Source organism: Clarias gariepinus, chromosome 15, assembly GCF_024256425.1.
Source record: "Clarias gariepinus isolate MV-2021 ecotype Netherlands chromosome 15, CGAR_prim_01v2, whole genome shotgun sequence".
In the NCBI taxonomy this organism is placed as follows: domain Eukaryota; kingdom Metazoa; phylum Chordata; class Actinopteri; order Siluriformes; family Clariidae; genus Clarias; species Clarias gariepinus.
In genome coordinates this window covers 5,518,199-5,545,777 of record NC_071114.1, presented here as the reverse complement: position 1 = coordinate 5,545,777, position 27,579 = coordinate 5,518,199, and the positions used below count along the sequence as shown (strand labels likewise).

At 38.5% G+C, this 27,579-nt stretch overlaps 1 protein-coding gene across 1 annotated transcript in view; it reads left to right on the top strand.

Annotated features, from left to right (window-relative positions):
• Positions 1 to 677: 677 nt before the first annotated feature.
• Positions 678 to 27,579, top strand: part of LOC128542935 (adhesion G-protein coupled receptor D2) — a 67,853-nt gene continuing 40,951 nt past the window's right edge. The window contains exons 1-19 of the mRNA XM_053513129.1: positions 678 to 713; positions 832 to 859; positions 1,078 to 1,308; positions 2,165 to 2,797; positions 3,202 to 3,315; positions 3,593 to 3,675; positions 3,814 to 4,101; positions 4,212 to 4,323; positions 4,541 to 4,657; positions 6,317 to 6,416; positions 6,520 to 6,631; positions 8,014 to 8,069; positions 8,150 to 8,276; positions 9,588 to 9,691; positions 11,067 to 11,169; positions 11,429 to 11,582; positions 11,897 to 12,030; positions 13,301 to 13,416; positions 14,212 to 14,332. Coding sequence (XP_053369104.1) covers positions 678 to 713; positions 832 to 859; positions 1,078 to 1,308; positions 2,165 to 2,797; positions 3,202 to 3,315; positions 3,593 to 3,675; positions 3,814 to 4,101; positions 4,212 to 4,323; positions 4,541 to 4,657; positions 6,317 to 6,416; positions 6,520 to 6,631; positions 8,014 to 8,069; positions 8,150 to 8,276; positions 9,588 to 9,691; positions 11,067 to 11,169; positions 11,429 to 11,582; positions 11,897 to 12,030; positions 13,301 to 13,416; positions 14,212 to 14,332 — 2,769 coding nt within the window. The remainder of the gene's footprint in view (positions 714 to 831; positions 860 to 1,077; positions 1,309 to 2,164; positions 2,798 to 3,201; positions 3,316 to 3,592; positions 3,676 to 3,813; positions 4,102 to 4,211; positions 4,324 to 4,540; positions 4,658 to 6,316; positions 6,417 to 6,519; positions 6,632 to 8,013; positions 8,070 to 8,149; positions 8,277 to 9,587; positions 9,692 to 11,066; positions 11,170 to 11,428; positions 11,583 to 11,896; positions 12,031 to 13,300; positions 13,417 to 14,211; positions 14,333 to 27,579) is intronic.

Genomic DNA, 27,579 nt, shown 5'->3' with positions numbered 1-27,579 from the left:
GCCAAGGGCCTCGACGGATCAGACCCGGGGTGTCAGAGGCTGGCTCTGGGGACACGATCATAGAATGAGGAGGGACAGAGGTGTGTCTCCACACTGAACTCATTGGAAAATCCCCAAATCAAAGTTGATTGAGATGGCTGTGGAGAGGGAAGTTTAAGGTTCCTTATTGGAACCGCGACCCAGTCCATCCATCCCAGTTAAATGAATGGATGGAGCTATACTTTTATTTTTTTTAATATTATTGTTTTTTGTTAGGGTTCTCCTCTTTAGTTATTTAAATCAGCAGCCAGACGCGTGTCATTGGCTTACGCACACACACAACAGCTGTCCGGCTCATGTACATGGTAATTCTCTCTCTCTCTCTCTCTCTCTCTCTCTCTCCCTCTCTCACACACACACACACACACACACACAACTGAGCTGAACTCCAGGGAACAAGAAGAACAGGCAGGAACTTCTCAACAGAAAACTTCTCAACCTTTAAACAGGGAAAACCATACTCAAAGGTAAGACAGAGTTTATAACTTATTCTACTCTATAATTAAATTATTCATCAGCTGAGCTTTTTTTCAAGACTTTCACTACGTAGGAAAGGTTTAAATAATGTACGGAATTCTTTAAGCCTTGGGTGTAAATTGTTTAGATAGGTTAATAAACTAGACTGTTCTCTTGCCAGGATGCTTTTCCTGAAACTTCTCTGCTCGAATGTCATTGTGAGTACATTTGACTTCTTAATCTTCAACATTTCAGAAGTTATTCAGGGTGTAACATATATATACTGTACTGTACATACATACATACAGTATATAATGTGCTGTTTGTGCTTTATAGGTCTTGATTCAGCACTGCATTGGAGGAGGTATCAGCCTAATTGTTCATATTTTGCACATTTGCTTCCTTTCTTATTACTCACTTTTCATAAGCATTTTTGTACGGCTTCTTCAACAAATTATAACTGTACACTGTGACTTGTGTTGCATTTCATAAATATAAATAAGTAAATAGATAAATAAATAAATTCAGTATGACGCTGAAGTTGGATGTGTTTCCACTCCATGATGTGATCTCTGTCTACAGCTCTTGCTGTTAATGTGGAAATCACAAGTTTACGGGCAAATGAGGAAGTTTATTATAAGTATCATCCAGCCAGGCTACCCTGGCATGCCGTCAATCAGCAGTGTATCGAGAGGTCGGGATCCCTGGCAGTCGTACGCGGTGCCGAAGAGAAAGAAAAGATGACCGGCTTTCTACGCTCCGTGAACATTTCAGAGCCTGTCTGGATTGCAAAAAGAGTTACTGAAGTACACGGTGAGTGATCTCCACATACCACATTCCTCGATTTTACACTGCCTAGCCCCCCAAAAAAGTCTCCATTTCAAATAAATTGGCCGCATCAAAGCAAAGAAAACAACTAAAGAGATTTGAAATAACTGGAACTTGGTTACGTAAGTATCTTTTAAAACATTATATATAAGGACAGCGCTGGACCGCCAACCTTGTGGAGGGAATTGGTTGGAAGTATTCATGAATGGAGATGCATGGTTAAAATGTAGTGAAGACCCACAGGACTGGGACTAAACAGCTGTGCGTGCACAAGGAAACCACTTGTTCATGAGACTCATCCTGAAACAAGGCTTCACTTGGCTGGGATGAACTTGAGTAACAGCCAATTCTTAATTTATAAGGTTTAATATGATGTTGCAGCTATAACAGCTTCAACTCTTCTTGAAAGACTTTCCACAAAGGTTTAGGAGTGTGGTTATGGGGAGGTTTGAACGTTCTACAAAAGCGCATTTGTGAAGTCAGACACTGATGTTGGACGAGAAGGCCTGGCTCGCAGTCTCCACTCTAATTCATCCCAAAGGTATTGGATTGAGGTTAGGATTCTGTGTAGGCCAGTTAAGTTCTTCTACATCAAAAGCCTTCACAGAAAATTTGCAGCTGTAATAGCCGCCAAAGGGCCAACATCATTTCAATGTTACTCCAGTTCATATGCATGTGAAGAAAGGCGAGGGAATACTTTTGGCAATATAGTTTTTAATTTTATTATTTTTTTATAAACCACATGCAGAGCATGTTTTAGTCTTGATGAAATTATTAATAAATAATATAATTGATAATATTACCGACAAATATTCACATTCTGCCATATCTTTCCTCCAAGGTACCCTAATCCTGAACTTCCTGAACAGAAGTGAACTCCAATCTGCCCGTTTGTTGCGAAATTTCTCGGACATGACGGCTGTGACAGTTTGTTTTTGGCTTTATTTTAGTCCCTCTTGCCATGGCGGTTTGACCGTGTTCTCTTACTCGTGTCGCTCTTACATCAACGAGTTCCAGCTCCGAGCCAAAGTCCTGCCGAACCGAAACATTGAACTCGCCCTGATGGTGCACGGTCACCATGGCCCATATATATCAGCCTTCACCAACGATGCCTCCTGGCACTCCGTATGTGTGAGCTGGACTGGAATGGGTGGCAAATGGACAATATCAGTGGATGGTCACAAAGTCCGACGTGGTATTTCGCTCTACTCATCAGGCCACATTCGGGGCGGTGGAATTTTCATCATAGGCCAAGAACAAGACGCTTTCGGCAGCGAGTTCAATAGTGACAAAGCCTTCTGTGGCAGCATTACTCAGCTGAACTTGTGGGATCAGGTGCTGGATGACGGGGAAATCCGAACCATGGAAAAAGACTGTTTGCTCATTTCTTCCGGCCTGCTTTTCAGATGGGAGAGATCAGAGTTGGAGATGACAACCGGCCTCCAGACTCAGTGGGGGTATATCCAGTGTCAAGGTACTGTAAAGCACACTGTTGGGTTTTTTTGTTTATCGTCGTTTTAGGCATCATTTGAATGGATTAAGCTGCAAGTCATTGTACGTAACTGTTTCCACTGCTGCTCTACTTCTCGGTTGCTCCCAATGTCAAAATGAGTTGGAGCCAAGTTGTAGCTGGGAAACGGCCCTAAACGGTCATAAATATATCAAGCATGCTATAATTCAGAATACCACCCTTCAGAGCAAACACTGTCTCTAACACAGTGCATTCCCATCCCATGACGAACACACTCCAAGCTCTTACACTACATCACAATTTCTCGCTTATGATCTGCAGATGTGTATGTAATCGTATTTAACTGACCACCCAGTTCAATCTGTTTGTTCACATTCAAGTTTACACTTTTATATGATTTCCTTTAGAGCGGTCCCAATTTCCAGAGAATGAGGACTGTGTAACCTTTCACCCTGACAATGGAGTGTTGACCTGGGACAACTGTAATTTGCAAAGAAGAGGCGTATGTCAATTTATAAAAGGTACTATACTTTTTATAGCTTATGTGTGAATACTATGGATAAGGTTTCTTTATATACAGAGAAAAAATACAAATTAATGGCCCGTATTAAAGCAAAGACAATAACTAAGGAGTATTGTTGACCAAAACGCTTTTGATTTATTACTTCAATACTGTCTATTAAAGTAAAAGTTCCATCAAAAGAAATGTCTCAATTCAAAGGTGATTTGTTTTTTTATGGTAATTGTGTAAGATGATTATTTTTCTGCTAACAATCCCATGTCTTGTTTTGCCCGTAGAAGTCGTGGACGATTTTGGCATGTCCAGATTTCACAAGACTCCATTTTTTACACAACTCAGCGAAGATCTTCACAACAACCCCGTGAGTGTGGGAGCTTCCCCATTTGATTTACACATCAACTCCATCCTGGCTGTTTATACATTTTTTACAGCTTTATCTTATCAGAGTTTACCTTATCGTGTTTACTCTGAAGACCACTAAACGTTCTCCTCTCCGTAGGAGTTAGAGGACCATAATTCTTCCTCATCCACAGAACATCATTTAAAGTGGCTGAGTGCCCTCGCTCAGTCCCTGCTGAAGGCTATCGAGACCGATCCAAACATCATCACGCCGTTGGACATGATGCACCTCACTCAAACCATTGAGAAGGGTGCCGCTTCTCAAGTTAATAAAACATCGCTTCCTTCAGCGCTCGTCAGATCCATGGCTTCCAGCTACATGATCATAGCCAGTGGACTTATTGATTCTGTCTTGGCCCAGCAGTGGCTGGATATAAAGTCATTAGGCGTATGTTTTTGGTTTATACTGATGTGAGATACTGTACATGCGTAATGCCAATATGTGCTTAAAAATTCTGTTCTGTACTTCAATATGTGTATTTTTTTTTTTTTTCACAGATTAACCTTAAACCATTTATGATTATTGAGAATATTGAAAAAATACTTTGGGCTCTGGCTGATTCGATCTTTCCGGATAAGAAAAACTTTACGCTTTTCACCAAAAACATGGGTAAAGTATGTTGGCTGCTTCCACACAAGGATAGAAATTAAATACTGAGAGTTATGAAGTTCTATGTGCGAAAAGATTTAGTTATAAATATATGCATAGCACTCATTATTTCACCCTTACGGATTGCTATAACGGCCCAATGAGCACTCTGATGCGGGTTTATGTAAATACAGTACCTGGTAAATATTAAATGATGTGGGTATGGTTGTTTTTGCAGATGTTCGACTCGAGCCACAAACCTTATCTCATGACAACTTCAAAAGTGCGTATAAACCCACTGAGGGTGAGGAAATCCTCATTTCAGAGACAGAAGTCCAGAGACTTTATTCCATGGGTGAGAAATGTTTTTTTAATTATAGTCCACATATAGTCCATCATGTGTTCAAAAGGGTTGAAAGTAGAGCTGCTTTTTTCATTCCAACCTTGTCGAATCATGTATTCATGGAGGTGGAGTTGTGCACAGGTTCACTGTAATGGTGGAACATATTTACTTCCAGTGAATGGAACTTGTAATGCAACAGCATAGAAAAATAATTGTGTGTTTTAAGGTTTTGAAGAAGAATCCCTTATGGATGCAATGGTCAGGTATCCACATACTTTTGTCCACATTATGTATTAGCTGTATTATTCAGCCGAAATGACGAAGCAAGCTAAATACTGGCTCAAGATCTAAACCTCAAAGGATGTTGTCGTAACGTGACAATGATACAAAAATACAAGATTTACAGGATCTGAAAGCCCTTATATCCAACAGGACATAAAAAAAAAATACATACGCAAAAAATAGTTGTAGGTCATATAATTTTTCTAAGCAAAACTGGTTTCTGCGTTCAAAAATCTAATTTACTTTTGCGATTTAGTTTAAAGTGAAAAGGTTAAATGCACATACTGTATATTATAGATCCGTTACAGGTAACGTGAAATATTTATAGAAATAATAAATGTATTTGGATTTTGATTTCAATGATCACGGCTTACAGCTTACGACAATCAAAAATCCAGTATCTCAAAATATTAGAATATTTCCCAGGATCAATAAAAAAAAAAACATACCGAATTTCTGAAAAAATATGTTAATTTAGCATAAATTACTGCATTAGGGCATCGAGGCAAGCAATCGCTGTAAGCCATAGCTGAGGCGTCATTGCTGACCAGGTTGCTTTGATAGCAGCCTTCAGCTCGTCTGTATTGTTGGGTGACATGTTTCTCATCTTCCTCCTGACTAAACTCTTCAGCTAAGGTAAATTGGCTGGCCAGTAAAGTTGGCTGACACAGGAATACCATGATCAGCAAACCAGTAAGTGGTAGTTATGGCACTGTGGATAGTCCTGCTGGTAGTTTTGGCACATGCTGGAAAAGCAAGACAACATCTCCATAAACTCTGTCGGAAAGTGGAAGCATTCTGCACTCTAAAAATCTCCTGGACTTTGGAGTTGATAAAACATAGTATACTAACATCAGCAGTTGACATGACACCCTAAATCATCACCAACTGTGGAAATGCGAATCCTAGTACCGAACCACTCTTGAACAAGATCAGAAGTGTCTTACCTCTTATCTAGATTTCCAAATAATTTTTATTTCTTCGCAAAAGACTTTCTTTTTCCACTTAGACCAGGTAAGACACTTCTGATCTTGTTCAAGAGTGGTTCGGTACTAGGACTGCTACAGTTGTAGCCCCTTTCCTGAAGACAGCCCTTCGTGGTGGCTCTTGATGCACTGATTCCAGCCTCACTCCACTCCTTGTGAAGGCCTCCAAGTTCTTATATCAGCCTCGCTTGACAATCTTTTCAAACTCGGAATAAAATATTATGATATTCTGACGTATTAGATTTTTACTTTTATGAGCTGTAAGCTGTAATCATCAAAATAAAACATGTGAGAGTTTCACTGTGTGAATTAAATTCCCTGTGTGTACATTACGTTCTGTATCTGTTAATAATAATGCTGCTTGAATGTTGATGATCACACTCGACACACTCGTCCTCTGCAGGTCACAAGGATGTGATGTTCATTCACGCTTACTACAGGAACATGACAAAAGTGCTGTCCAGAGCTGAATTCACAGCGTTTACAGACACAGAGAGTGGACAGTAGGAGCCTTTAATGTTGCTGAATATTACGCATCAGATTGCGTCTTGTTTTTAGGATCGGTGTATATCATGGATAAAAACCTTTCTGATGTGTGTGTTTTAGATCCGTGATCCGTCACCTGGCTACAGGAGTCATATCAGCCACAGTGAGAGACGTGTCCAAGGAAGAGAATGTTCCAGTGTCTGTGCAGTACACTCTGTCTACTATACGATTGGTACGAGATATGTTTCGTGTTTGTCCATGTGACACAAGAAAAAATGAACTGTCTGGAAATGAGGTGTACCTGGGATATTGTTCTTTTTCATTTGCATGTAATGTATAATAGAGTTGGGGAAAAATCGATTCAGTTATAAATCATGATTCTCTTGATCGTGATTCATGTATCGTCATAATAATAAAATCTATTTTAAAAAACCCAACTATTTTTATGTATATAATAGAGATGAACCAGTCGATCGGCCAGTGACCAGGATTGGCTGGTTGTCGGTTTGATTGGTCATGACCGGTGATCGGCCGATCAGCCTCAGATATAAACGATTCTGTACAGAGCGCAGAGCTTCTAAATGGCGCAACCAAACACATTTTTATGGCGTTAAATTTTCTAAAAAGTCCTCGCAGCCACTCATCCCGTGGGCTCACTGTCAGAGTGGAGTTTTGAGACTTTTAAAAAGGTAAAACTTTATAATTTCTATTTAATCCTACAGGTGGCGCACTCTATTCACTATTCACACATTTTCATCCCGTGTGGTACAGTAGGAGTGAATTGCTAAGTTTGTTCAGAAATAATAATTATGGCGGATGAAAGAGATACGCGCTGCTCAGTAACGATGTAGCTTTTTTTTAAAATTTAAACTGAATTTAAATGTTTAAGTTATTTTGGTTGGTTTAAATGCTGCGCTGGGTTTTTAAATGAGGAAACTAATGTTATAAGGAACGGACTGCATTTATTTAATCGTAAAAATTTTTTTTAAAGGTTTAAAATTTTAAGAAAAATTGGGAAAAAATTTAACGCTGAATCTGGATATTTATAAAATCGTGATACTTATAGAATCCCAATTTTAGTTGAATCACCATGGAGGTATCGTAATAATATAGGATCGGGTGGTGCGTAGTGATTCCCATCCCTGATATATGGTGTATAAATTATTATGTTTTAATTCATCCAGAATCTTGATTATATGAATAATCCAGGCAGTTTAGAATAACGTGTTAAAAATATATATATAGAAAATATTAATAAAGCTTTATGAGGCTTTAGTGGACCAAATAAAGCAAAAACATGATTAAGGCTGTAACAATCCTGTTTGTTTGTTTGTTATTCGATCTCAATGCCTGATCCTGAAGATATACTCGCAATAACGAAGGCTTTCTGCATTGTATTGTGCAATCCAAACACAACCAAATAACAAAATTCAGATCAGTACTGTTAATAATCATATGTGCCGAATGTAAACAGGCGATCTGGAATAGACTGTAGATGTACCCGTATCACAGACATAAGTACAGTATGTATAGATTGGAGTCTCAGAAAGATTATACAGCACTGTCTCGGTTATTGGATTGTAGCATGACATCACACTTCTGTTCTCATCGTAGGTGGAGTCCAACAATTCGGTCACACCTTTATGCATTTTCTGGAACGTCAGTGAAATGTAAGTACATGAAAAGGTGTTTTTTATTAAAACCAAATGACTAGTTGCAACAAGTCTAACTTTTATAAACTGTTTCGTAGAACCTCCAGTGTGAGTGATTGGTCAGACAAGGGCTGTGTAGTGTTGTACTCGGAACCGAACGCCACCACCTGCTTCTGCAACCACACCACCAACTTTGCCATTCTTATGAATTACATGGGAGGCGGGGTATGCTATTAAAATGATAATATTTTTTTTTATAAAGTTTTGTTAAATCTGTTGAGTTACATCATATATACAGTGTATATACAGGAGATATTAAGATTCATATTCATAAGAGGCTTTTAAACTATCGGTGTCATTTATTACAAACACTAGTGTAAATTGTACAGTAAACAACTCTTTAAGTACTGTAATATTTTGCATAGTTTAGAGTAAGTCATAATCCCATACATACTTTTTATTAATGCAAGCAAAAACCTAAGATGATGAGAATCTAGAATCAAACCATGGCAATGCTGGGATTCGAACACACAACCTTCAGATCTGTTCCTCAAAACCTATTAACACTATTAATTCATGTCGCTCAAAGTTTGCATTGATGCGACACAAGTTATCTGTGCAAGTTGTGATGTCTCAGTGCCACATATCAGAAGGTTGTCTCTTTAAATCCCAGCACCCCTTGCGTACCATGTAAATTACTTTTAAGTTGTTTAATGTATCATTCTGCGCTCCGGTGACGTCGCGGTTTGCATTCGGGTTCGATTCCCGCCTTGGGGTGTGTGTGTATGGAGTTTGCATGTTTTTCCCGTGCATGGTGGGTTTCCTCCCAACGACATGCAGATTAAGCTAATTGGCGTCCCCCAAATTGCCTGTAGTGTGTGAATGTGTGTGTGATGTGTGTGTGTGTCGTGAAATAGGAACAAATACAATGGTAAATACTATTAGTCTAAACGGTCCCTAGTTGGACTACAGAGGTCCGACTACAGAGGTCCAATAGGATGAGTGAGGAGTGAACGAGTGAGAGTGAGAGTGAGAGTAAATCACTGCATTGAATACCTTCTAGCTCCGTCCAGCAGAGGTCTCTGTTCGCTTACAGAAGAAATACGGATTTGACAAAAATTTGCAAATGATCATTAGAGATGCCTGTTATAAAATTATGTAATTTAACATGTCAATCAATAATAATTTCTGGTAAATAATAACTGGGTGTTACTTCTAGGCCGTTAGTCGGTCAGGAAACTTTATGCTTACACGTTTTGTATAAAAAAAAACTAAACCTGATTTATTATTATTATTATTATTATTATTATTATTATTAATAACAATATTAATATTAATAATAATAATAATAATAATAATAATAATAATAATAATTCTTTAATTAACACACACAACATGCAGTTGCAGGAAATATCTAGTTCTATTACTGGGGACTTGATCTAGACATCTGATGAGTGTGTAAGAGAGAGAGATAGAGAGAGAGAGAGAGAGAGAATCTATATGTTTTTTATTTGTCTTTCGTGTCTGTCTCGGCAGTGGAGTGAAGAAGAGGAGATGGTTCTGACCAAGCTGACGTTTATAGGATCAGGAGCATCGCTCTGCGCTCTTGTGGTGACCTTGATGCTGCTTACCGTGCTAGAGTAAGTGGTTTCCAAGGATACGATGGCACTGCAGTGGTACCTTTGTAAATGTGTTTGTGTGTGTGAGTGTGTATTAATACTTTAATACTTGGGGTTTTTTTACTTCTCTAAAAAAACCCCAAAAAACTTCCATATTCCATACATTGAAGAAATGTAATGTGAAGATTTCATTCATTTTCAGGAAGATTCCCGAGTTAATTCCTTATAACGTATACTGTTCCTACTGTACTATAAGCTTCACGTTGTAAGTCTCTGGTCTACATTTGTGGCTGAAGCGTATTCACGGATCAATACTAGTCGGTTTTTGAGGCAGAACCAGTATTGAACTTTGCTAATCCGGTAATTAGTGTTCAGCAGCTAATCACACACACAATCCTCAGAGCTGAGAGTTTATGGTTACATTACAGTGGAGTTAATTAAGCACAATGGCCACACTGGGAGAGACTGATCAGTACGGTATTGAGCAAGCTGATTTCAGAAAGAGATTTATGGCCTACTTGGGCCTGATCAGTTTATACACATTTAGTCTGCTTAAAAAAAGTACAGCAGAACCTACAAATGTAATCTGCTCCAGACGTGAGTTCTTAATGCAGATAATCCGCTCCAGCCAAATAAAAAATGTTACCAGTCTTACCAATTTCCAACGCTTTAATTATACTTTTTGCATATTTCTTGCATTTTGCCATACGAACGCCCCAGCTCAAAATTTGCAAGAACATACTTCCGTTAGCCGATTTTCCGTTGGCAAAAACTTGTTTGCATTAGTAAAAAGCCAATCGAAGCGAGTTTACTATTTTTTTTATTGTGTTTTTTTCGCATTTTGCATTTTGTGCGAGATTTAGTGAAGACACGGCACCAGGGGTCGCGAGAATGTTATCAAAGGCGGTAGCAAGAATAAATCCGAGCCGCTTTTAGTTTTGTTTTTAAAGCAAGAGAAATCATAAATTAAGGTTAAGTGAGGTTTAATGTCTATTTATTTCAGATTTTACTTCATTTAAATGTCTATTGTAAATAGTTTAATTGTTTTTTTATAAGCAAAAAAATTGTTATAGTGTTATAGTGAAATTGGTAATATTGCTAATATTATATATTGTTATATATATTGGTAATTTATATATATTTGGCGGCTGGAACAGATTATCTTCATTTATATTATTTTTTTATAGGAAAATGCGTTTCACGAGGTACCACTGTACAAGCAAATAAAATAAAATCTAAACTCAACTGGGGTTCATTTGTATGCCGAAAATGGTTCATATGCCGATGCAAATTTCTTGCAAAATTTCCATTCATAAGGGACGGCGTTCGTATGTACTGTAAATGAAAATGATTTGCTAAATTGTGTAAATGAATAAGGTGTCCCGTGTCTGTGCAGTATTCCTAAATCAGCGAGGACATCCATCCATAAGAATCTTTTCATCTCTCTGACCCTGGCCCAAATACTCCTTCTCTGCAGTGGCTCGGCCATTCATAACAAGGTATGTGCGACAAAAAAAGTACTCATGTATAAGTCAAATACATGAGTACTACTTGCTCAAGTTAAGGAAACTTATAAACTCATCTCTACATATAATGTCCAAATGCATACTGTCTGAAGTAATTTCTTATATATAAAAATAAAAGCTGCTTTATAAACCCAAGCATTGCAGCCCTGCTGCTTCCATAATCGTCACGTGACTGCCGTGTGATTGCTTTACATCTTGACCTGGTTTGCCCCGTGACCCCCCGTGCCTGTAGGTGGCCTGCACAATGGTAGCGGCGCTGCTCCATCTGTTCTTCATGGCGGCGTTTAGCTGGATGTTGGTGGAGGGGCTGCTGCTCTGGAGCAAGGTGGTGATCGTTAACATGAGCGAGGATCGCCACATGAAGTACTACTACCTGATTGGCTGGGGTAATGAGCCTGATCCTTACAGTGCATACCTTTTACTGTATGCTTTATATATTTGAAGGGCTGCTGATTAGTTCAGTGAGAAGGCTCGTCGTTTTTTTTTTGGCATTTCAGCAGAAATCTACATAAAATCTAAGTGTGAAATACGTAGTGACGGAAAAGAATGTGCGGCAGAGTAGCGTAAATATTAGGGTTGGCTTCTCCTACATGAAACAATCAAGCGATCTAGTGTAGTAAAAATATTCGATCTAATTGAAAAGAATAACATGAAGGTTAATATGCATGTTCTGATTATAATAATGCCTTTATTCTGCCAGGTCTGCCTGTCCTGATAGTCTCCGTTACTCTGGCCTCGGCCTCGGGGAACTACACCGCAGACGACCACTGCTGGCTGAGTACACACAACGGAGTCATATGGGGTTTCGTAGGTCCAGTCATCTTCATCATAACGGTGCGAATTATGCTGCTTCTCTCAACATCGAGGTTTATATTCATTGGGATTGTGATTGACTTTTTGTGTTCCTTTTAAACATTACCAGTCTATATACATATACTGTATATAGTACATATGTGATCTCAAGACAATTATTTGTCTTTATATAAAAGTTATGGCGGCACGGTGGATTAGTGTGGCCTCGCACCTCCGGGATCTGTGTGCACGAAGTTTGCATGTTCTCCTCATGCTTAGTGAGTTTCCTCTGGGTACCCTGGTTTCCTCCCACATTCCAAAGACATGCAGATTAGACTAAATGGCGTTCCTAAATTGCCCGTAGTGCGTGAATTACAATCGGGTGTGGAGCTGGCAAGTATTGTTATAGTCTTATATTTAATCTTACATTTAATAAAAAATACTTCTTTTTTTTTTTTGGTGAATGCATCTTACTTGATCTAAATTCACAGTTCAGTATGGTATCCTGAAACTGCAAACTTATGCACATGCAAAAACCAAAAAAAACCAAAAAAAAAAAAAACAATGATGCCTTAAAAATGACTGGAACTGAACATTAATGAAATAAAAAATGATTAAAAAAAAACCCACTGGCAACATTTGGTGTGAAAACTCTTTGCTTTAAAAAATGTCAGCGTTCGATCCACAAGTGTTCAGTTCTATAATTATACATCATTATAAACAATTATAACAAAATCTGTATTAAAGAAATTAGATATTTATAGAACACTGCCTGCATTTAGATCAAGAAAAAAAAATCCTGATTAAATATAAGTTTATAACAATATCTAATTGCACACTTAATTCACACATCTGCATGTCTTTGGAATGCGGGAGGAAACCGGGGTACCCAGAGGAAACCCACCAAGCACGAGGTAGGTAGGTTTTACTGAATATCCCAAAGAATATGAGCCGCTTCTTCTGGTTTATTTGCCATACTCACATCTTGTGGTTTTCATAAAAAACCCAGGAGGTTTTATTATGCTTTTTTTTTTCATGCAAAAAAACGGTCTAGTATGTAATATACAGTATAGCCTGGACTTTCTTTACAGACATTTGTTCATTCGTTCAGGTTATGGATGGAAAAAATAGTAATGCTGTTTAACAGTAATGCAGATTATTGAAAACAGCTTTAACAAATTCCGTACTGAGTAAACTAGATATTTACACAGCACTGTGGGCATTATACTGTATTTTATACCTGCGTGTGTCATCCAGGCTTTCCTTATAATTAAATGAATTTGTTGTTGTTGTTGTTGTTGTCATCCTGCAGGTGAACATCCTGGTGCTGACGCGTGTTGTCATCATCACCACCTCCACCGCCAAGAGAAGATCTCTGATGATGGCAGACAGCACGAGTCCTATCAAACAGGTGTCCGAGCAGATCAGGTAAAGTTTCTAATTCTCTTCTAAAATCTCTTTCGTCATCCTCGGCCACCACATGGTGGCGCCCTTCCTTAACTGATGATGACAAATCAGCTGTCTGTTAATTATGGCTGTAACCCTATTGCTTTTCTCTACCAAATTTTCCCTCAAAGGGTTGAAGGTGTTCATGTTTTGATGGGAATTAAATTGAAATAATATAAATATTCGACGTGAACCAACTGAAACACCCTTAACTGAAAAAATTTTCCGAGCAGTTCTGGCTTCCTCGTGGTTTGGTAAACAGCCCGGGTAATTACGCCGCCACAGTGGACTAGACACGGCGTGAAAGTGAAACTGCAGACTTGTGACACTTTAAGGTCTCCTGCATGAGCAGCCTCACTGTGAATCTCAGTAGGTCTGTGTGAGCGAATATCAATGCAGGCGTTGAAAGCCGGTGGCCGTCGGTCGCCGAGGGAAAATCGAACACCGGCTTCCTTCATGCGCCGAGGCCGACTTCCCTCGCAGCTGGTTCGTTTTAACAGTCACTTGAACTGGACGGTAATTTTATACTAAACAGAATTAAAAGTGATTTAGCGTGGAAATTGTCACAACCTGAAACTAAGCAGTAGCGCTTGTCAGGTTCGGAGTGACCGCGAGGAGTTGCCGAGCGGCCCAGTGAGGGTGGAGGTGAGGCAGGACCTGGCAGGCCGATTAGGAAAGTAATATTTGCGAGAACTTTTATTCTGTATGTGTGTGTGTGTGTGTGTGTGGGATATAGCCTAGACGCGCTGATGGTAATAGATCTGCTGTGTTTCACAGGGCGGCGGTAAAAGCAGTGATGGTTTTGCTGCCAATTTTAGGCCTGACCTGGCTGTGTGGAGTTCTTGTGCCGTTCTCCATCGTCATAGCCTACATCTTCATCATCCTCAACTCACTGCAGGTACATCACACCCATCACACCCATCACATCCATCACACAATCTCTCCATTTCTCTCTCTCGCAAGTTGGTCAGAAAAGTTAAAACCTTGTGAATATTTCCATAGTGAGAGCAGATTTGGGTTTTGAATCACAAACACACTTACGTATTTAACTTGTTTAGGTTTTTAAATAATGGAGATAATAATAAATCCATATTAATAACAATTATTAATTGAAAAAAAGACAAGACAGTGACTATATTTACTGATTTATTAATTTAGTCTCTCACACACACACACACACACACACACACACACACACACTTATTTGTATTCGCATCGATCCATATAATTTTATTTAAGTTAAATTTAAATAATTTAAATAAGTTTATTTTTTTAAGTTATTCATATAATACAGAAAAAGTGTGCGTCGAAGAGGCTACTTCTAAAGTTTATGCAACATGGAAGTAACTGATTTTGCTTCCATAAAAAATTCAGGTTTCTAACTTCAGCTGTTTTGGAGAGATGATTTTTTAATATGCCATTTTTCAGTGTTATACTGTCTCGCTTCAAGCAATATTCATTTAAAATCCTAATTATTCATATTTCTTCATGAGTATTGATACTAAAATCAATGTAAGCTTCTAGTAGCATCTAATCTATAAAAATTATTGCTTAATTTTTTTTTTTGGTAAAGGCCTTAAAAGGAAAAAAATCTGTAGTGTCCGTAACCGTGTCAAATTCACCTTGCAATATCTTAACAATTTAGCATTTTAGAATAATAAACTTTTTTAGGATGAAAGCTAAATTGGTCAAGTTTCATCTGAATGATGATTAAATGATCATTAAAGGATTTAAATGAAAAAAGTTACGAACACAACACTACATAAAAGGGCATGAAATTGTACTAAGCAAATGTGTTCCTTTCATCTGATAAAAATATAAATGTGTATATAATAAATTTAAATGTGTAAATAAAAAAAAAAAAAAACGAAGCATGGATCAGGAGATAAGAAGCATTAAAGACAAAAAGCAAGTAAAATAAATATTAATGCAATAAAATTCTCATTACTCCATTGTTAAGACATTTCTTCACTATTCACAAAACTTTTGAACAATATTATGAACGATAATAACGAATAACAATGAACAATATTATGTCTACGAATATTTTCTAATAAAAGCCAGAATATATTATCAATATATCCGCGGCTGTACTGTATATATCACCTGTGAAAAAGTGCAACTCTTTTCCACGCTGTTTAATTACCGTGTTGGTAATTTGTGTTGCTTAATCAGTTGCGTCTACAATGGAGCTGTATATTTAACAGGAAAATCAATAGAGATTTAGCCTGAGTCAGATCATTAAACACCACGCTATAAATAGCACGCCTCCTCTCCCGGCTAATTAAGAAAATATTTTCGCCAGAGTAGTAATGAAGGTGAGATTATTTAAAAAGCGATTCAGGTCAGAGAAAAGCCACAGAAACGACATATCATGGTCTATACGTTGGAGTTGTTTAAGGAAATTGTAAAGAATCTTTATGCTGTAAAATTCCTAACAGCTGACGACCAGCGCGAGCGGCTTCATATGCAAGGACTTCGGTATCAAAACGCTGCTCATTCTTTTACCTTTCTGAAGAAATACCTTAATTAGCCTGTTTAATTATATATCCATTGTATTGTCTGTTAGACGTCATAAAGATATGATGGATGATGTTTTAAAAAAATTATTTTAGCTATACACTAAAACAATCCTAATGATTGTCTAATGATGAATCAGTGTGTAAGGAATATCCATCCATCCATCCATCCATCCATCCATCCATCCATCCGCGCATTTATACACTACAGGTAAATTTGGGAACTCTAGTTACCCTAATCTGCTAATGTGGGAGGAAACTGGATTACCCGGAGGAAACCCACCAAGCACAAGCATAAACCTATACTTTAATTTAATAATATCTATATATATTTTTACGTGCATACACAAGATGTTAAAAATGAACCTCAGAGCGATCCGACTCACAAGTAAAAGAAGCGTACAAGATTTTTTACCCAAGTGGCACAGATCCGTGCCAGCAACGCAGTTGTTCAATGACCAAAGTGTTTATATAGACGTCCTGCAGTGTGTGTGTGTGTGTGTGTGTGTGTGTCAATGAAGGAGACTTCAGACATTGATTTGTATGTTTAGGTTTTCGGATATGTCACGTTACTGCTACCGGGATTTGAGAACAGCAGAACAAAAATGTGGAACTCACAAAATGCTTGTATTTGTGTTCATATAAACAACCATAGCATCACGCGATCTTATGTAACTGTGCAATTTTTTTCCGCTCAGTCATGTCTGTATCATAGATTAAAAAGGAATACAATTCAATTCATCACATTACTTTAAGTTGTGCTGAAAAAAAAATTAGATGTCACTGTATATTGCACTATATAATATATTTATAAAAAAAAATAGTAAATGCAAAGCAATAGTGAAAATGTTTGAAGTGCTACGGATATCTTTAGTCTCTGAGTGACGTGTGTATACATTCCTGGGCTTGAAATTGTCTTGTGAAATTATGAAAGGACAGACGGCGTCTTGAATCGAGATGCAAAACCCGGGACGTGTGTTTATGAAACGCCTTCGTCCGTGTTTCATTGTATTTTCAATAGGCAGCAAAAACAACATAAACCTTAAGCTTGAGAGTTTTACGGTGAAATCAATAAAGCAGATAATGTTGACAAGCCCTTTTCATTGCTCACTCGTACTCTTACTGATCCGCTCGTCTTTTTCCGCGGCTTACAAAATCTTTCATCTGTGTGTGTGTGTGTATGTGAGAGTCTGTTTATTTTATATTATTTTTATTTTGCAGAATCTTCATCTGTGTGTAATTTTCATACCTATAGATCCGGTTTTGTGACAAAGGATGTCTAAAAAAAAAAAAAAAAAAACTAAAAAAATAAAACACCCCAAACAGGCAGGTTCAGTGATTTCGGGTTCTATTTATGAACCTGCGACGCCGTGCCTCGTGCTCTCCTTTATCACTCCGCAAGTGGAAGGTTGAGCGAGGAGGAAGCGCTTGATTCGTCCATAAATCACCACCGTCTCCGTCATCCAATCTCGGCGCAATGTCATTCAAAAGCTCAGCACTATCTATTACCGGTGGTATAATAGCCCCCCGCCATGCATTGTCTGTTGCATTATTAGCCCATAACTCCACCCTATCAATAACTTTCGAGGAGAAAGGGAGCAGAGGAGAGGCCCGGGGTCACAAACTTTTTTGGGGTGTGTGAAGCGTAGCGCGTGATGTTGTTTCGGTGTTGATTTATTGAAGCTCGTTAACGAGTGTGTAGTGTGTAGTGTGAAGTGTGAAGTTCGGTGCTGGGTTCGATCGCACAGTCTCGGGTCCTTTTGTTTGTGTTGCACTCAGATGGAATTTATAACAGTTTTAAAGAGGGTGAAAATATTTATATGCAGTTTTATATGTAGAATATATTTTGTCATGTATTTGTAGCTATTTAGTGTTTTGAAAGATGTGTGTGACATTGAGTTTGTGTTCATTTGATTATTCTTACCTTTAATATTTTATTGTCTTAAACTTGCTAAGTGTGAAATATATCGTTATGTATATAATATATATTTTTTATTGTGTTTAAAATGTTATGGAATTTTTCAGACACACATACTGTATGTAGTGTAGGCATATTAGTGTGCATATATACTCTCTCTCTCTCTCTCTCTCTCTCTCTCTCTATATATATATATATATATATATATATATATATATATATATATATATATAATGCATAGTATATATATAGTGTATACATTTATACTATATATATATGTTTATATATATGCATGCATATATACTCTATATATATGTATAATATATATATATATATGTATATATGCATAGTATACATTTGTGTGTGTGTGTGTGTGTTGTCTTTCCTTTATCCCTATTCCTTTAAACTACTACTATTTTTGTTGCAAATTAAACAATTAAGCACACACACACACACACACACACACACATATATATATATATATATATATATATATACACACACTTATACAGTATATGTACTCTTACTATACTGTATAGTGACATCATATGGGGTCACAGTGAATTATATATATTTATACACTGTACTACATATATACTGTATATATATACTGTATGTGTGTGTGACCGAGATATTACTATCAGTATGTCTTTACCCTTTTTTTAGTGTAAATAAATGAGAACACAGACATTTCTGAATAGTTATATAAAGAATCTAAGAATATAAAAGATCTGATAAAAGCAATTTACTGAGTCTTTGGAATTTGACACGTTTTGACATTTGTCACTTTGTAAAATATTCATTAATAATTGTTCATATTAACATTCATTATTTTATATTATGCTTAATAAAAAAAAAAATTACTTTCTACAGCAGCAGTAATTACACGGAACATCAATCACATTCCAAGTCTAATTTAAAATGTGTTTTAGGAAATTCAGTCATGTCTCGTTCTCTCCCTCTGTCTCTCTCCCTCTGTCTCTCTCTCTCTCTCTCTCTCTGTCTCTCTGTCTCTCGTTCTCTCTCTCTCTGTCTCTCTGTCTCTCTGTCTGTTGATTTGTAAAGGTCAGGGGGCTGAACAGGTCGTGTCAGGTCCTAATGTCTATATTATTTGCATCTGCATCTGCACCGTCTTTTTTTGTTGTGACAGTAATTTGTGTAATGTTTATTACATTTCATGTGTGTGAATCTGTGTGTGTGTGAATGTGTGTGTGTGGTCCCCAATCTTTTAAACTACTACACTTATTATTATTATTTTTTTTGCACATTAAACGATTAAACGCACCGACAAAAATCCGCGCGACACCGAGGCACAAAGAGCGCTTGAGCTCCAAAGGGAAAAATGTGCAGTTTATTAGAGGAATTTATGCAAAGATAACCACGGTGAATACCACTCTTCCTGTCAAGAATGAAGGGAATTTCACCTCGATCATGTACCACTAAAAAGCATGTCGAGCTTGGCACCCACCCACATTTATTTGCTTTAGAATTACCTGCCAGCTCCATTTAGTAATAATGTGTGTGTCATATGAAAGCAAACCATTGCTGCTCGCCTGGCAGGAGACTGGGGAGCTCAGGACCCACCGGGCCTGACCTCATGACCCCCCTAAGAGCCCCACCACCTCCCACCTACCACCCCGGCGCAAGACGCACACACACACACACACACACTTTCACCATTCCCCCACTTTTCTCTGGTTTCAGACACCCCTCTGACACCCAAATTGTCGGTGTCAAAACAATACCTGTTTTATATAGAAGGTGAACGTTTTCCCATCTCGGCCTGTCAGGAGGTTTTCAGACGGAGCGGCGGTTTGGGGGTTCGACGTGTAGATCTTTTAACTCGGTTTTAATCGAATCGCTGTCGACTGTTTGCTCAGCTTTGATGTATGCTTTGCAAACAATTAGCAAGAACTGGGTCAGAGTAGGAGTGCAGAAAAAAGTTCTCTTTTTTTTTTTTTTAAGAAAAACGATCAATCCCAGTTTGCAACTGAAATCGTCTTTCTGTGTTGGAATGGACCCCGAAATAAACACAAGTGCTTGGTGTATTTATTATCCATGCGTCTGTTCGCTGTAGATCTTTCTCCACTGTGGCTGACACTTAAATCTAACAAATTGAAATGGAGCGTCTGATGTTGGAGCTTTATTTCTTACCAAAAGGGAATCTTGTGCATATTTTATCTGAAGGACTAACAGAGAGAGAGAGAGACAAGAGAAAGAGCAGCTTTCTCACGTTGGCCTCTCGCCCTTCCTGGGCTGTCGGCCCGGGCCGAGGTTCGGACGCCGAAGCGGGCGCGCCCCACCCATCGTGTCATTTCCTCCAGGACTCGCTGCTCTCCTCGGCCCCTAACGAGTGTTTACCAGGACACGCTGATTCTTATTAATCTGGTTCTCGTCGGCCGTGCGGTGCCAGGACAGAGAAAAAGCAAAGGAGGCCCATGGTTTGTGTTAAGTGTTTGGCACCCTAGGTGGGGAAAAGGGGGAAAAAAAAAACCCCCTCCGAAAGCCTGTCAGATCCTGTGTGACCAGTCTCAAGCCATGAATCTTTACACTGTGCAGACGCAGGCCTCCGCTTTGTTATTCTTAGTAATTATCCTCATTAAGTGAAAGCATGTGCCAATCACAGGGCTTTGAATTGTGCCCAGTATGAGGCCCGAAACTCACCCTAAACGCCATTTCGGTGCATGTCAAACCCCCGTGTTGAGTGAGCTCATTAGCAGATGAAGAAAGCCATGAAATGATCGTAATGAATAGCAGCAGTGACACTAACTAGCTTTTAAGTGAGCTCATAATTGATCATTATGATTATCAAATGGAGCACTTTTCTCCCCCGCCGTTTAATCGATGGCCTATTTAAACAAATCTCTCTCTCTCTCTCTTTTTTTTTTTTTTTTCTTCTTGACTAGAAAAAAAAAACAAAAAACAATAAAATGTCAACATTCGCAATAATTCAGGACCGGAGACGCCGTGAGGTTGAAGAGATGCCTGGGACTGTGAGAAACAAAGCGACTGGAAAACGAAGATATATGAAGTCCTCACCTCGGCGAGCTACCATTCGTTTTCACTTTGATCTCCCGCCATCCATAGTCAGCTGTGATTGCATGTGACGCTCACACACGGCGCCAGCTGATAAGGATTGATGCGCTTTGGGAAAACCGTGGCACATATCGTTAACCCGCGGCCCACTCGACCCGCGTACATACACACACACACACACACACACACATATACAGTAGCACTGAGACTCAGTTGGAATCTTTACTTTTTGTAACCCAGTTTATTTCCAGGTGAAACAGCTGCTCCTGTCCTCCTGCAACAGTCGTCCTCGTCTCTGCCGTCCTCATAAAATACATCCTGCAGTCGCTTTATATTTCTGGATTCGAACGATATCAGATATTTTTTCAGTTGGGAAATATTCTACCCGTCGTTGCGGTTTTGTTCACACCCCGAACCATCAACACGGCTCACGGTGCTTTAGTCAGGCGATTTTTCTGCTCTCCGTCACTGAGAACAAGCCTGCGTTCAGTCAGGAGAACCCGAGGCCAGGCTCCTCCGTCTTAAACGCCTAAATCCTTACGTTTTTTTCTACTGTCAGTGGAAACTATGTACTTATTACATACATGATTGACATTGCTTGTATAATTTCACGAGTTTTGACAAGCGGGGCACTCAGAAACGTCTCCTGGACACCTAAGTACCTTTAATTAAACAGCTTCTTGGCACACAGGCTCCGTTTCCCTCTCCGAGTTCAAAGCGTGCGGTTTGACCCATGTGCTGAAAGTTCGTCTCAGTTTTCTGCAGGGATGTTTGACTTGGCGCTTCGATATGAAATTGTCTTGTTTAAAAACTGGTTTGTTTACCATTCTTTTCTCCCCTTCCCCTTCTCTCTAACACATGTGCACCATGAGTTTTTGGGATACGGTTTCTCAGCGGATCCGTTATCCGGATTTGTGAAGCGTTTACGGCTTCGGTGAAGAGTCTTCAGTCCTTTTTGGAGCACGCCGTTCGGAAAAACTACAGAAAGTTGCATTAATTCTGATTTGTTCTAATGTTGAACTCATTTTACAGCTTAAAATTAATAATAAAAAAAAATGGCCACTAAGAACTATCCCAGGAGTTCCGGGAAATTCTTTTGCCATTGTCAAGTGGGAATGTTCTTTCAATTTTGTTAAATTCCAGATTGATGATATACAACTTTTATTCTAATGTTATTAATTATACCAGACATCTGCATAACATAAATAACTAGCTTTTAATATATTGTTCTAAAATCATCCTCGTCCAGATGGTGCATTATGTCCTGATGTGAAGCAGAGGGTTCTGGTTTATACTCGCGTGCTCATGCAGAAACAGCGGCAAGGCTTGTGGCATTGTTCACACACATACATACATACATACATACATACATACATACAAACACACACACACACACGCTTGCATTCAAAAAACTTAAAAGCAGCATTCCCCTAAATGGCACGTCAAAGCCAAAACATCCCCGTCTGTCAGCTTTCCAAGTCAAAATGTAAAATGTTTAGCGATTGAATACACTGTTAAATGTTAAACACACTGACGGCCTTTGTCGCTCTTCCCACTGTTGCCTTGATTGTTGTCATTGGCTGCGTCTCGAATTGAAAACTCTGACCTTATATTTAAAAGTGTTTACTAACCTAGAAGACTGGTACACTAACAGATCCTTCAGTAGGTTTGAAGGCGACATAAGAGAAATTCAATCACTAACTATAATAGAAAACCCGGGATGTGTTAGAACTCAGGAACGCAAGGATCTGATTGGAGAAATAATTCTAAATTGTTTAACAGTCATAGAGTTTTAAACGTTCTATTGTGAAACCGCTTTCTCTCATAATCATTTTGTGCTTCCCCAGGGTTGCCAGATCACACTGACAAAATCCCGCCTGGACATGGCTATTTTTTTATTAACACAAAAGTGGCATTAGATTTTATATATATTTTAATAAGTTTAGTGCACATTTAAATTATATACATATATATATACACACTATCGTTGAAAAGTTTGGGGTCACTTGCAAATTTCTTTGTTTTTGTTCAGTGATTTATTTTCTACATTCTACAACAATACTGAGGATTTCAAAACTATTAAATAACACATATGGAATTAGGTAATTATGCAACAACAAGAAAAACAACAGTTAGTTGTTATTTTAAGACACAGAGGTCGGCCTTTCTGTAATCATTCTTGCAAGAACAGTATTGTCGAGTGCATTTGCAAAATCCGTCAAGCACCATAATGAAACTGGCTCTCATGAAGGCCGTCCCAGGAGGGCGAGACCAAAACCTACCTCTGCTGCAGACGAGAAGTTCATTTAGAGTTATCAGCCTAAAAAAATGACCAATTAACAACCAGCACCTCAGATTAGAGGCGTTATGAAGTCTTTACAGAGCAAAAGTAGCAGAAACATCTCACCATTAACTGTTCAAAGGAGATTAATGCATTTTTTGGACGCCTTCAGCATTCCTTTACAATGTAGAAAGAAATAAAAATCAGGAACCATCATGGAGTTAGAAAGTGAACCCAAACTTTTGAACAGTAGTTTGTGTATATATAAGATAAAAGATAAGAGAGGCCTGTAATTTTCATCATAGGTATACCTCAACTATGAGAGACTTCTTCTTCTTTGTCTTTCGGCTGTTCCCTTTCAGGGGTCGCCACAGCGAATCATTTGCCTCCATCTAACCCTATCCTCTGCATCCTCTTCTCTCACACCAACTAACTTCATGTCCTCTCTCACTACATCCATAAATCTCCTCTTTGGTCTTCCTCTAGACCTCATGCCTGGCAGTTCCAACCTCAGCATCCTTCTACCAATATATTCACAATCTCTCCTCTGAACATGTCCAAACCACCTCAATCTGGCCTCTCTGACTTTATCTCCAAAACATCTAACGTGGGTTGTCCCTCTGATAAACTCATTCTTAATCCTATCCATCCTTGTCACTCCCAAAGAGAACCTCAACATCTTCAGCTCTGCTACCTCCAACTCTGCCTCCTGTCTTTTCTTCAGCGCCACTGTCTCTAAGCCGTAGAGCATTGCTGGTCTCACCACTGTCCTGTACACCTCAACTATGAGAGACAAATTAAGAAAAAAAAATCAAGAAAATCACATTGTAGGATTTGTTAAAAATTGATTTGCAAATTATGTTGGAAAATAAGTATTTGGTCACTTACAAACAAACAAACAAACAAACAAACAAGTTTTCTGCCTCACACAGAACTATAACTTCTTTAAGAGACTCCTCTGTCCTCCACTCGTTACCTGTATTAATGGCATCTGTTATCAGTATAAAAGACACCTGTTCCCAAACTCAAACAGTATCTGAATCTGCAATAGGTAAACAGCTTGGTGTGAAGAAATCAACTGTGGGAGCAATTATTAGAAAATGGAAGACGTACAAGCCCACTGATAATCTCTCTCGATCTGGGGCTCCACGCAAGATCTCACCCTGTGGGGTCAAAATGATGGGGACCAAGTGAATGATCTGCAGAGAGCTGGGATCAAAGTAACAAAAGCTACCATCAATAACACACTGCGCAGCCAGGGACTCAAATCCTGCAGGGCCTGACGTGTCCCCCTGCTTAAGACAGTACATGTCCAGGCCCGTCTAAAGTTTGCTGGAGAGCATTTGGATGATCCAGAAGAGGGTTTGGAGAATGTCATATGGTCGGATGAAACCAAAATAGAACTTTATATTTGAAGGAGAAAGAATACTCCAAAGAACACCATACAGTGTACCTACTGTGAAGCACGGGGGTGGAAACATCTTGCTTTTGGGCTGTTTTCCTGCAAAGGGACAAGGACGACTGATCCATGTAAAGGAAAGAATGAATGGAGCCGTGTATCGTGAGATTTTGAGTGAAAACCTCCTTCCATCAGCAAGCGCATTGAAGATAAAACGTGGCTTGGTCTTTCAGCATGACAATGATCCCAAACACACCGCCCGGGCAACAGAGCAGTGGCTTTATAAGAAGCATTTCAAGGTCCTGGAGTGGCCTAGCCAGTCTCCAGATCTTAACCCAATAGAAAGTCTTTGAAGCGAGTTGAAAGTCTGTGTTGATCAGCGACAGCCCCAAAACATCACCGCTCTAGAAGAGATCTGCATGGAGGAACAAGCCGAAATACCAGCAACAATGTGTGAAAACCTTGTCAAGACTTACAGAAAACGTTTGACCTCTGTCATTGCCAACAAAGGGTATATAACAAAGTATTAAGATAAATTTTGTTAGTGACCAGATACTTATTTTCCACCTTAATTTGCTATTAAATTCCTTAAAAATCCTACCGTGTGATTTTCTGGGTTTTTTACATTTATTTTGTCTCTCATAGTTGAGGTATACCTATGATGAAAATTACAGGCCTCTCTCATCGTTTTAAGTGGGAGAACTTTTACATTACAGTTTGAATGAACATATTGTTTTATTGAAACATCGAGGGATCATGATGTTTTCATTAAAAAATGTGGGCAAACGTTCATGTTTAAGCGTTTTATAAATAATAAATGGAAAGCAAAATTATATTCATCCCCCCCCTTTTATTGCTGATCAGAAAAATGGTCCGAGCCATGGCTCAAAAACTGTGATACGATCCGAACCGTGACTCTCGGTAACATTTTAAAATATTAGCACACAAAAGCTGTCTTTGATTATTTTTTTGTTATGCCTTTGTGTAACATAAATGAATAAAACAAAATATTTGCATTCTTGTCATGTCATAATATTGCAGTTAGTAAACTTTTGAATCACATCAAAGAGATATTTTTAGGAACATATTCATTAGTAAACATTTCATGTCTTTAATAGTCATTAGTGTAAAGAATTATTTGCATAGACTAACATTTAAATATGAACACAACCGTCCATCTCAGAAACGTAAAGGACTGCGGTGTAATATTAAATTAAATTTATTAATAATAATAAAATATCAAGTAAAGCATAAAAATGCATTCTGTCAAATAAAAATAATTAACATTGGCCTGGTGTGATTGATGTGACCCAGTTTGAAGCCAAATTGTTTATTTTCTATTAACACCATGCCTTAAAGTAGTATTTTTATTCTTCTTATTTGCTTTTTATTACATTAAAAAAGGATCAACATATTTGTCTAAATGTATTTTAACAACAATTGTTATAACAATTAATCTTGTCCTGTTACAGATAAAAACAACAACAAACGTTAACTTGAAATTAGAAATTTGACAAGTTCTGTATCTTGTTATCGAATAGTGCGTCATAATCAATATAATTATACATTTTATATATGTATATGTAATATGTAATAATATATGAATAGTCAGGATATATGTAATTATTAATATGTAATTATTAAATATTATAAATGTAATTACATATATATTACACATTATATTAAATATATAAACGTTTCTGAGCCTGACCTGTTAATTAATAAATAATATAAAATGAAGAAACAAATCTTTTAGTAATAATTAATAAGTATTAATATAATTAATATAGATATTATCATGAGTATTTGTGATTACATAAACCCTTGTCCTCCGACCAATCAGATTTCACCAGAGCGGTATCAGACGAAGAACTTTGCGCTACTGTGGGAAGAAGGAACATACAGGTTTTTTTTTTTTTTCTTCAGCGCTCGAAAGTTCAAAATCCGGCCTAATTTACTCTTATTTCCTACAGAGGTCGTGTCCCACTTTTTTGCAGTGTATGCAGCAAATTGCTCCATGATGTACTTTTCTCCTATGAGTATTGGCGATGCAGAAGTTTGGCCTCAGATCTGAGCGAGTCCCTGACTGTACACTGTAACTGTAAGTGTAACCGTAACACCGGTGCAGAAGTCTGCAACTTTAATTGATTACCAGGTCTTCCTTATTTTACACACAAAAAAAAACAACAACCCAAAACGGACCTATACCTCTGTTTTGCAGAATGCGGAAAAGCACACGAATATGGGTATTATTATAAAGCCCGATTGTTATGGTTGTGTCAGATCGGGGAGGACGCTGAGGTATTTCTGTTGTATACACGGTTGCACGCAGCGCTAGTGGGAACATCTGTTTTGCGCTTGTTGTTCCTCTTGGCTGCTTTTCAATTGGATTTCCTCAAGCAGGTCCAAGAGCTGTCACCTCTGCCAGGCTCTGTTAGCCATCACTGCTGGCCCCTATATTAAGGAGGTGTTTCAGGGCTAAGTTAATAACTCTCCCCTCCTCCTCCTCCTCCTCCTCCTCCTCCGCCTCCTTCTGTTCTTCCTCCTCCCTCGGCTGCCTCTTCGGTGGTGCTCCTCAGCTAGCTCGACTCCTCATGGGGTGGCCCGTGGATCTCCTCCATCCTTCTCTCTTCGGACTGTTTTTTTTTTTTTTCTCCCCGCTGCTACAGGCATTCTGGGTCAGACCTTGTGAGCGTTCCGCTTTGCTCATCTATCGTCTTCTTGTCTGGATTTCAGTTTCCTTTTGTTCACCTAGAATGTTTTCTCCCAGAGCAATCTCTCGCTCTTCTTCCAGCGTTTTCTCCGTAACTAGGTCCTCTTTAGTCTTTCCCTCAGTCTCTGAACCGCCGAACAGTTGTCGTGTCCCGTCTCTCCGAGGTTGTTAAAAACCAGCTCTGTGCACCAAAGTCGTTCCCGGTCCTCTGTGGCGTTTCAACTGCTCCGTGTGTTGATTGATGCAAATGAAGTAGTTGTGTTATATCGTCAGTTTGGA